Here is a 12,435-nt window from a genome sequence, read left to right on the forward strand (position 1 = left end):
GCACTTGAATACAACCCTACCCTTTTTTAAGTAACGCTCATTGTCACTCAAATACTGACTAATAATACAATACAATAAACATGTGATTATTGTATTATTATCAATATTATTGTATCAAATACGCACAAGCACCATACAATGTGTACAGGATGAAATCTAATGGATACAGACCGAATATGATTTGATTTACTAATATTTCACTACATTGCGACCTGTAAGCCTTTCAATTTAGTGGACCGTTCAAAACTTCTGTGGTATAGAGGTTATCTTTGAGTTTTGAGGTTTAGTGCGGATTGAATTTGACTGGCCTACAGGTTATAGCTATAGTTGTTGAATCTTTTTGATCAATAGAGGTACAGTAGAACCTCTTTAATCCGAACCCCTGTAATCCGAACGTCCACTAATCCGAACGCCTCATTGCTGTACTCTATACACAGTACAGTAGTTCTTTATTGTATACTGTATTTATTGATATACGCACTGTAATTATTTCAACTGTAATGTACAGTACTGTTTATTCCCAATGTACTGTATTAAATAAACACTGTATTTTACTTTATAAAGCATTTTCCACTTTTCCCTAGCTATTGTTATGTAAAAACAACAATATGTTCTGTAATCCGAACTATTCAATAGTCGGAATTACCCCCGGTCCCAATTAGTTCAGATTAAAGAGGTTCTACTGTATAATAAAAATGCAAAATAATTTTTATGATAGAGTTTGAAAGGGATTCAAAATATTTTATGATTTAAAACATTTGAGTTGGCGAGGATCAACTGTGTGTTGTTTCAATAGCCTAAACATTGCTGTTGTAGAACATTATACAGCAATGCAACACATAATGCAACTCTTGGACATCAAAAAAAAAAAAAAAAAAAAATAGTCCAATACAGTGAACCTCAAATATTCACTCAAATATCTTGAATACCCAAAAAAAAAAATTATTGTTGCTCATATGAATTTGTTTGTAAGTCGTTCTTATATGATATTTAACATATCTCATTACCATTTCAGACTGCTCAGGACCTGGATGTGCGTATAATGATTGACGCAGAACAGACCTACTTCCAGCCAGCCATCTCTCGCATCACTCTAGAGATGATGAACAAGTACAACAAAGAAAAGGTACAGTAAACCCTCTCTTGACCAACCCCTATGGGGCCGGGCCTAGGTTAGATTACCTAAAATGTTGTTTAGAACAGACGATTATATAAATATGCAAATAAGCTAGAAATACAGGGTGTTTTTAAAAGAATGCCGGGAATTTAAATGGTCGTTGCTCGTGGACTATTCAAGATAATTAAACGATTTGAACGTCAAATTGAAGGGAAAAGAATGAAGTTTTTTTTTCTCATTCTTTGATACAATTCGGAATGATTTAATAAAATTCAGAGTTTCATCAATCTTATATGAGCTTTAAGCTGGCAAAGTCTGCTCGCTTAGGGCGATCGGCGGGTTTATCTGATATCTTAGCTGAATATATTAGGCACAAACACTCTATCTTTTACAGAAAACATTATGAAATGACCAATTTAGGTTTGTTTAACTAAAGACTTCGTCGGGCAATCGATTTTTTCGGACTTCTGATGCAGAATTGTCGGATTTCTTCGACTATGTCATTGCTTGTTTTAGCCGGCCAGGTGAATTTTGAGTTTACCTGTTTTGAGCTTCAAGTTTCTTTATCATCAAGTAGATTTAAATATAGTTTAATTTAGCAATGGATATAAACTCTGCGAACCACAGATTACAATCTGTGCCTTCTGTTGCGCATAAACGTCGTACTGGCAACTGGCGTCAGGCGTGTTAGTCACAATAGTGCTACCACCGTGCACCTGTTTTGCGCATGCCAAGGTCTAAATTTCCTTCCTTACTACACGGGAAACAACGTTTTATACGTCAAATTGAAGCTAAAATAACAAAGCTTAGTTATTTTAGCTTCAATTTGACGTATAAAAAGTTTAGTTAACTTGAATATGACCCAAGCAATTATCATTTAAAATCCCGGCACTCTCTTAAAAACACCCTGTATGTGGGTTATTGATAGTATGAAACCTACTGTACTCATGTAACAATGAAAGTATGCAAAGAGGTTGTATATTTACATATCTATCTGTACCAATCAACTTTAATGTAAAAAGATAAATTGTCACTTGAAAGACCTTTTACTCTTAAAAGTAGGGTTCTGCGGTGTAAAGAAAATTTAAGGTCGGTACAGTTTGGTACGGTACATTGTTTCGTACCTCGGTTCTCGGTACAGTACATAGTTTTACCAATTCTTCTCAAGATTTTATTTCAACCATTATCTTTATTGATACAATGACATTACTATGAAGATGGATAAGTAGCCAACATTCATGGTTTTCCATCACCATCACCACACATTATTAAACCTTTTACTCATAACAGGATTGTGTCAAGAAGAAAAAAGGTTAAGATAAGATAAAGGCTTTACCTATTTCATTTTAATATAAGTCATAGCTATCATAAAACTGTTCTAAAATTAAGTTAAGAATTTTTAGGGACCAAACATTTTGTACATAAGAAGCAACTATTTGACAAAATAATTTAACACAACTGGTAACTTTATTCCAAACTAACACAATTACTGGATGTTTTGATTAAACTTTTGAAAGCGTAACAATGATGCAATGTATTTTTTTAGTAAGAAGACAGTCGTAGTTATCAGCTGATCACATTCAACAGATGACCAATGACTTAAACAAAATGAAGGACTGGAGGCAATAGCAAAGTAAAGACAATGAGGAAAAACCTCAAAACTTATTTCGTCTTCAACAATAATAATTTCAAATTTTGTACAAGTAAACATATAGCATGTTATAAAAAGTATTGTAACAAAATAAAAGTTACATCTGCAATTAATTCTTCGATATTCTGCGTAATGAAAATTATAACGAATGTCATTATGACGAATGAGGACCGAACCCTTCCTGACTAATGTAAAGTGAAGCACAGTGTAGTCGTAAGCTCGTAGTTGCCTTTGTCGGCTGCAAGGCTACTGTGTTTACTAACATGCAAATTTATTGTGTCCCTGTCTCTTATTTTTACGTTTGATGATGCTTTAATTCACATACAAAATAAAATACCAAAAAGAGGGAATAATGATGAAACAACGTACATAATAATAGAATATGAATGTATTTGAAAAATTAAATAAGTTTTTATTTTCCATAAATATGTACAGCATGTATAGAATATATCTTCGCTACATCAAAAATAAACTTTAAAAACTCAAACTTAACTTTTAGATATAACTAATATAATTAAATGTGAAACGATAAAATAAGAAAAAACAATAATTTGAAAATATCAAGGAAAAAGTCTACATGGGCAGAGCCTGCGTGGACTGAGTTAAAACAGTATTTAGTATATGTTTTTTATTCCTTTAATAACCTATTGAAACTACTCTTACTTATATATCTGCATGTCATCTGCTATGCCCTGTACAAACAAATCTGTTGTAAACATGTTTAAAGGGTGGGTCGAAAAAATCAATAATTTTTTTTCGAGTTGTAATACCTTGAAAACGTTGCTAAATTGTAAGACTAAAACAGGATAAAAATATTAAAAATATTGGTTTTTATCTTCTGGTCACATATGGGCTCTAAAGTTTGAAGAAAAAACGAAAAACTCATATTTTATCGGAAATTTTCACAATTTTTAAATTTTTGATTTTTAAAATGCAATAATTGAAAATGTCATCTACAAAACACTAAGAAATTGATATTTAAATAATAGTATCGTATGTTAATATCTTCCGGTCGCGCATCGTCTGCAATTATTGCCAAAAATCTAGAAAAACTTCATTTTGTACTAGTCTTAGTTAAAATATAATAGTTTTGACATCATAAGATGTGGAATTTCCCCTGAACTGATATAACTATTATAATGTTTTAATTACCTTCAGTCTCCAGTTCAAAATAAGTCGATTATTGCAACCTAGGTTTCAGCATGACGTTGTCCTATCATAAGGCTTCCAGTCATAAATGTTCAGTCCATTGGACGTCGTTTAGTAAAAACTATATACAGTTCACCAGACACAAACACAAACAAATACACATTTACTGATCGGTGTTTAGTTTACTAGGGGAGAGCGAGTTCATTTTGTCAAATAACAGGGTAAGGTGGTGTTATTAGGGATGTTATATGACTATCTTTCTCATAAGGAATTTGGAAGTTTAATCCTACATCTTAGACACCAGGCAACCTCCCAAATTTTAATTTACAAGAGGTTAAATATCTGGTTGCCAAAGTAACCCTTGTAAGTAAATGGCCACCTGGTCTCGACCAACGATGACATAAGACTAATAGATGGAGCACGTTGGCCGCGACGTGAAGCCAGGATTTTTCACTAATCTACAACAAGATGGCGGCTGTCGGCTGTGATGAGCCCTAGTAGCGAGCGCAACTAATTAAATGTTAGTTGATATCAATTATATCCGTGACAATACGCCTTTGTATTATAAATATTTCTATTACTAACCTTCAAAATACGCTTTTAATTTTTTTTTCTAGCGTTAACCGTTTCTTAGAAAAAGTTAGTTTACATAATTAACAACAAAAACTTTTTGGCATAACAAAAATTCTGAAAACCTACAAATTAATTTATAATATATTTATATATATTGTTTGATAAAGTTTTGATGTTTGGTTTACAATGTACACATTTTCAAAGTCACAGGATATTTTTTGAAACTCTTAAAACAGCGCTCTTTTATATTCTAAGTGTCATATTAATTTTGGAAAGTAAATCAAAGGAAACTTCTTATAACACTTAAAACATATATTTACACTTATACTGTTACTCAAAAGACGGTAAATATACAAAAAAGATGGTAAGTGGTGATCGATTTCGATTGGACACTCCAATCATCATCAGACCCAATAGGCAAATGATTAATTTTGATAAAAGAGCTAAAAAATATTCATTTTTAGACAAATACAAGGAATAAAACGATGAACATTTAAATGTACTCTGTGTTTTTCTTCAAAATAAATTTGTCCTTTTTAGTTTGACAATAATCACCTTACTGAGTGCACACCTTTGCAAGTTCGTTTAGTAATTCAATGGTAACAAAATTGTTAGGTACTAATAAAAAGTATTTGGATCGTTAATGTCAAAGAATACTCTTTGAAATAGAAGTAGCTACTTAAATGAATTTGTATATCATATAAAATCAAATCTAGCGTATAAGGCAAATTTTGAATTCCAGGGCATAATGCTAGTGTTTTGGTTTGAAGTAATCTGTTTTCTATGAAATATAATTCATAAGTATGAATACTTTTACACAAGTGTGTTCAGTGCAAACAGTTACGATATAATTTCCACTAACACCTATTAATGTTTTATCATTGTATGCACAATGCTAAATGTTACAACCACAGTATTATCAAAAATTGTGATTCTAGTAGGCCTGCCGGACCCGACTAGACTTGCCGCGGCGGGTATCGACTATGGTATAACCAAAACTACAACCAAACTATAGCAGCTAAAAATAAAAAAAATATGATCCAGAAAATATAACTCTTTAGCTACAAAATCCACCGTTTTTTACCTGACCAAAAAATAAAAAAAGTAGTAGCCGACAAACTATTTCATGTCATATTTCAAAACTCTTTTAAAAGTATTGACTTTATTTCAATATTTAGGGAAACTTAGGGAAAAGGGACATTATAACCACCCTGTAATAATGAATTATCTCGGAATGATCACAGCCGATAGTTATTCTAAGTAATCTAGTATTTTTATCGTAGTTATTTCCAGAAACTTACCGAGTCGTTTCTGTAATTAAGTAGTTTTAGTAAAACAACTATTCCTGTCATCATGTTGAATCAAATGTTTTTTCCAGGCAATAGTTTTCAACACATATCAGTGCTACTTGAGGGAGGCCCTCAATGAAGTCACTACGGATTTGGAACAGGCTAAGAGGCAGAACTTTTACTTTGGTGCAAAACTTGTGCGAGGGGCTTACATTGATCAGGTAATCAAAACTTATTATAATCAATTGAAAACTGCACCGAGTATTAATAAGAAGAGCTAGTAATTAAAAATATACTGAACTGATTGAATGAGCCACTCATTGAGTGTCAGTGTACTACCGTCACCATCAACATTATATTTCCTCTTTTATTTTTTGATACTTTGATAGTTTATGGGACATCAAAGATGCTATAGTTTATAGTACTGAGTACGATGTTTTTTCAGTTTTGGTTAGTTAAAATGTCGGTGTATTCACAGAAAACAGTAATTGACTTAAACACCCACTGTCGGGGGCTCAATTCTGACACATTTATTTCCATTGTTAATACACTGTACACAACATCTACGTAGGAACAGGATATTTACTTCTTACAGTAATCAGAGTTGAAACATAGATACACACTGTGTTATACACTTGTCAACATTTGATTCTCATTTTAAGGAACAGCCTTTTTAAGTCAGTTATTTGTATTTTATCAATTCATACAATAAATCTTTTTGTTTTCATTTGCTATATTAAGGTTTATTGTTATTAAGATAATTCCAGCTATCTATACCCCATTCCATGTTAACTGAGTAGTGCAACGCCCCTCTAATAACCCATGTTTATTTTTTTATGCTACTCCTACTACTATTTTGGTTTTGACCATACCGAAATCAAAATCGTAAAACCAAAATACCAATCTATAAAACATGTAAAGTTGCAAAAATAAGGCACATTTAGCGAAAGTGACGAGGACAGTCGACACAACCCGTATGTGGCGATAAGCACAATCGTGTTTGTAATGTTAGTAGCATGACTATCCCATAGGAGTTGTAATTTACAGTGAACTCAGAATGGAGTAAGTTATAGAGATTACTTTACACTTACACTAATTTACTAATTTGGAATCATACTGGAGTCACTAGTTTGTAAATCCAAACAAATAGCGTTTGTCCTACAAATAACAAACTGAGATATTTGCAGGAAAGAGCGCGGGCTGCTGCTCTGGGTTACCCGGACCCGACCAATCCAACATATGAAGCGACCACGGATATGTACCATCGCACTCTCACTGAGTGTCTGAGGCGCATCAAGCAGCTCAAGGAGAAGGGACTTCCTCCCAACAAGATCGGCATCATGGTGGCGTCCCACAACGAGGACACTGTACGCTTCGCTATAGAAAAGTATGTTGTATCATCTCTAATGGTTAGCTTAATTACTATCTAAAAATCTTCAAGGGATATAATTTGTCTAACTAACTCCAGCAGCCAAGTCCAATATATAGGCTAATATAGGCTGATAATACAATTATTCAGAAATAGGATGAATGAACACTGGCAAGATGTCAATACTCGCCAATAGTACAGGCGCTAGGTGCAGTTGAGTATGCATGAAAAGAGTCAGAGATTTTGACTTTTGATTTTGGCAATGGGGGCCTAGGTGAGTGTAAAAACCCATGTCGTCGCCTCCAGGGGTGGTCGACAAATTTAAGGTGGGGGCTCAAAATGCATGTGCATATGTAACTGACTCAGGTATACAAATGTTTGAGCACTTCTAGAGGTGCTATGTAGTTGAAATGTGGCCCGCTTCTTGATCTTGAGCCCAAAACCCCAGTGAAATTCTGAAGTGACATTTTAATATTTTAAATTTGAGAGGTTTTTACCACTTTTACGTGCCCCATGTTTTTCTTAAAGAGAATAACTATGAAATTTAAAGACTTTAGTATGCTCATTTGATTAGTTTAGAAAAGTGCTAGAGACTTGAAATTTGGTAGTATTGTAGTATGGAATCCTTAAGTAACGGTGAAATTCCCAAAAGTTAAAATTGTAACACACCCAAAAATCCAAAATGGCGGCCATCTAAAAACGAAAAAACATGTTTTTTTAAACGGCTATAACTAAAAAACTGTAAGAGCTAGAACAGATTTTAAAGAATTATCATGGGCAGGAATTAAATTTTCTACAAAATCCTACTTGGCATTTTCCAAAAATCACACCCCTTCACCCCCAAAAAAACGCCCGACTTTCAAAAATTGGTAAATTTTGTTTAACTTTTTTATGGTTTTCGCTACTTTTCCTTACTAATATTTTTTTTATATTATTAATGCTTTGTACTCTCCTTATTTTACAGTAAATTTTACTCATTACATGTTTTTTCATAGCTTATTTCCTTCACCCCTAAAATGTAAGATTAATGTAAAAATTTTAAAGATTCTAACACTGTTACGAGGCTATAACAGTTTCCCATGTTATTCTTATGGGGAATAAGCTTGAAAGTGACTTACTCGGTGTTAGTTTCTTAACCATTTAGAAACGTGATAGAGACTTGAAACTTTAACCACTGAAAACTACAAAATGGTTTTTTAAACTGTCCTAGGCCACCTAGGCCCCCTTTACTAAAATGAAAAGTCAATTTAAAGAATATTTTACTTACATCATTGACTATTGGATACTGAAGCTTACATTCAATAACAAGGGAGTTTAAAGTGGTTTGCCAATTAACGTTTTTTGCAAATTTGCGCCCCCACCCCTGAGTTGTCAACTACCCCTGGAGGCGACGACATGGGTTTTTACACTCACCTGGGCCCCCATTACTAAAATCAAAAGTCAATTTAAATGAATCTTTTACTTACGTTCAATAAAAAGGGAGTTAAAAGCGGTTTGCCGATTAACGTTTTTCGCAACTTTGCGCCCCCACCCCAAAGTTGTCGACCACCCCTGGAGGCGACGACATGGGTTTTTACACTCACCTGGGCCCCCATTACTAAAATCAAAAATCAAAATCTCTGACTATTTTCATGCATACTCAACTGCACCTAGCACCTCGCGTTCAAGAGAAACTCATAGCCATCCATGCGAAGCTTCACCACCAAAGCAATAAAGTCCAACCCACAAACCAATGATCTAGTTTTCTATTGAGAAGGCGGGAATCAGCCTACCAGCACACTACTGACTCCATAAATCCCCCTAACCTCAATTGAAGATACTAATCCTCGCTAGCTTTTAAAAAGATCCTCCTAAAAGTATTAGTGCAAATAAACTTTGTTAGAAAACATCCTTTTATCTGTGTGTGTTATCATATTAGTGTTTAGACCTTTTTCATTTGTTAGCCACAGTTGGTAAAACTGGGAGTCAGATTACTCCACTTTTTAATCAAACTAAAATTTATTTTCAATCCTTATATGAAGAAGAAATATCAGAGTTAAGGATTGTCACCTTTTATTCCTTATTATATTAAATGTCTTTACTTTAAATTTTCTCAGGTAAGCTAGCTAAACTCTAACCATTTCCAAAACGTAGTAATCAGCCATTTGGCTTTATTAGTTTATTCAAAAATACTTAGCCTACCTGTCTTCATAAAGTGCAAGTCAGTAATGGGCACTGAAAAGTTTTTTTTTTTATGTCGACTCGGTAACAAGTCTTTTGACAACAATCTTAGACAGGATTGAAAATCACAAATTTTAGCTTTGTAACTACTACAAACTTGAGCTATTTATTTGTGTTTTGTTGTCCTTATTCTCTCTAAAAACCTATATATCGGACACAAGAGTAATATAACGAAACTTCCACTTATAAACTATCTATGCAAGTATAGTTAAAAAGCAACAACTGAGAAAATATAATAATATGAAGGTAAAAACCTACAAATAAACCATGAATTTCAATTTCAAGTTTTGTGGGGCCCTGTTAATAGCTTATGGATTACCGATAGGCGATAAATAAGGAAAATGGTGCAAGTACAAGCTATTGGTGATATAGCTTAATAAACCTGGTTTTACAGTATGTCATTTTGATTTCTTGTACAATAATTTTGATGTTTCAGAATGAAGGAGATTGGAATCTCCCCAGAAGATAAAGTGATTTGCTTTGGCCAGCTTCTTGGAATGTGCGACTACATCACTTTCCCATTGGGTAGGTTGAAAAAGCATTTCAAAATACATACCCAGAACTAAACCAATAAACCAATTGCATTGGGTTTTATTGAGGTACTGGTATTTGTCAATTGTAAATACTCATTAATAATTTGGTACTCTCGGTGCCGGTGAACAGTCGGAGAAAAAATCCTATGACCAATAAGTGTAGGCTAATAATGTAGGCCTACCAGTGAGGTGAGAACTGATAATAATAATAATAAAAAAGAGAAGTTTATAAACTATTGAACTTCGATAGTATGCCTTTTCTTTATATCCATCTTTATTGTAAATTATAATGCACTTTAATACAAATATTTTCTCGGAATGCTTAAGGATAGTATGTTGCTGGTTTAACGGGATGTGTTTTGTATGCAGGTCAGGCTGGCTATTCCGCTTACAAATACATCCCTTATGGCCCTGTCAATGAAGTCTTGCCCTACCTGTCCCGACGTGCTCAAGAAAACAAGGGCGTGCTCAAGAAGATTCAGAAGGAGAAGAGATTGCTGTTGAAGGAACTGGTTAGGCGTGTATTGAAGGGAAAAATATTCTACGACCCGAGAGGAGAATATCAGCCCGTCTGAATCCCTACCCTCCCTTTGTTGGCTTAGAATCGATAAATGGAATCTATTTGTTGTTGTTATTGTTAAATTAGCTTTGTAAATTATTTAATTTATAAAGTAAAATGCATTCGAGTCGTGCATTTCCGAGGCGGTAGATTCCAAAAAATAGTCCCGATTCTATAATTCTTCTTTTATCAATTTTTTCAAAAATGCCGATTTAGTACAAATTTGACTTTTGTCAGCCTTCAGGAAAATGCTACTTAAGTAAGTTCCTTTTTATTACTTTACATTTCAATACCGTTTTGTTTCTGCCGGTAGAACAGAACGACACTAATAACGACACTTTAAGTTTGTTCGGTTGTTTTATCGTAGTGAAAGCATTTTAGTTATCGCTAGCACAAACTCTAGTTCGGTCAGCCGATAATCACACGCTGTGATCGTCAGGGTTTAGTAGTTTAATTTATACTACATATATTTATACGTAGGCTTTTTCCACCAAAGATAATTTTGCAAATGCCACCTAAAGATCAGATATCTGGTGTTGTAAAAAGGGATGTAAGTACTTTTAGTGTTAGTCCTCACACCCTAGGCAGGTCTGTGTGATGTAATCTAAGCTCTGGCCTGTGGTAAAGTACCACATTTTAACTGTGGACTACTATTACGTCCGCATTAGTTTTAGTTTATAAATGTTACAAAGGTCAATGTAACTATTTAGTAATAGATAGGAAGGGAGCCTGTCACATACTTTTATAATTTATTTTAGTACGTAAATCGGAACTGTAGCTTGATATGAGTTCTTGTTTTATAACTGCCCAGGGCCGTATTGTAGGATGACATTCCACCTAGCGTAGATCCCCCCCCCCCCCCAAAATAATGTAACTGAATTCAATAGCAATAGCAATACACCCGAATAAAATGTCTGTGTAGTAATTTTTACTTCATGTTACTGGGATGTCGTTATAAAGCAAGAGAGTTTGAGGGACATGACGATGTACATTATTGTGCTCCCTCGATGAAATTGTACATATAAGATGGAGCTCTCGTTTCAGACAATACTTAGATTACGTAATGTTAAGGTAATATGTATCATAATCTCACTTAGCCACAAATTCGTAATTGAGTATAGGAAAAAAGATTAAGTATGCTATTTTACCATTTATTTTATTTATTGACTCTTCAATCATATTTATCTAAATCATATTCTAAGTGTCTGGAGGCAGTAGTTGATACATTGTATGTTTATTGCTTTATCTAGTCTGTTACCTTTAAAATTGTAATTTATATTCGGAATCTCTAAATATTATTTTAAGGATTAAGGACCTGTAAGGTGTGGGGCAAATATACCAGACAGAGATTATATTTTATGGTGATAACTTGTGTGCTTTATCAAATGAATGATTGTAACTAAAATAAAGTGTCGTTACTATTTCTGACGTGAAATCATTATACAACCCTGCTGTCAATTACAATAAGTTGTAACGTATGCTCTAGGCAGTAGCAACTAGTATGTTAACAATGATCTTGAGTTGTTATCATTGTATGGTTTTCTTAGTCAGACACCTGGTAAATCAAAAAGTAAAATGGATACTAACATCAAGTGAGAGTTACAAAAATATGGCTGATTTTATAAAGAGATGCTAGGAACCCTACATTTAGCATTTAAAATGTCCTATCAAACAACACCAAGCTAAGGAGGATTGAATAATAAATAGCAGAAAAATCACGGTTTTAAGTTGTACAGGCCAGGTGCATCATTACCCTGTCCTCATTCTCATTGTGCCTGATTTTGAACAAATTATTTTGTCTGCAGTTGTCAATCTCACACAAGGAGACATTTTGTTCTCTTGAATTAGTTAGTAAATCAACAGATTATTTAACATTTTACTTTGCACACTACTTTGTTACTCAGGACAACTGATCAAAACAAAATTTAGGCTAAGGTTGTAACACTAGCACAAGGCCATTCATAACTTTTATTCT

General features: G+C 33.7%; 1 protein-coding gene across 2 annotated transcripts in view; it reads left to right on the forward strand.

The window, feature by feature from the left end:
* The window catches only part of LOC128997737 (proline dehydrogenase 1, mitochondrial-like), a 74,851-nt gene extending 62,968 nt beyond the window's left edge, over positions 1-11,883 (forward strand). For both annotated transcript variants that reach the window (XM_054423386.1, XM_054423387.1), the window contains 5 exons: positions 1,016-1,126; positions 5,869-6,000; positions 6,967-7,166; positions 9,805-9,893; positions 10,271-11,883. In XM_054423386.1, coding sequence (XP_054279361.1) covers positions 1,016-1,126; positions 5,869-6,000; positions 6,967-7,166; positions 9,805-9,893; positions 10,271-10,476 — 738 coding nt within the window. In that variant the 3' untranslated portion in view covers positions 10,477-11,883. The remainder of the gene's footprint in view (positions 1-1,015; positions 1,127-5,868; positions 6,001-6,966; positions 7,167-9,804; positions 9,894-10,270) is intronic.
* Positions 11,884-12,435: the final 552 nt, after the last annotated feature.

Source organism: Macrosteles quadrilineatus, unplaced genomic scaffold (assembly GCF_028750875.1).
Source record: "Macrosteles quadrilineatus isolate MER2022 unplaced genomic scaffold, UCM_ALF_1.0 Scaffold_7__1_contigs__length_78375512, whole genome shotgun sequence".
Lineage (NCBI taxonomy): Eukaryota > Metazoa > Arthropoda > Insecta > Hemiptera > Cicadellidae > Macrosteles > Macrosteles quadrilineatus.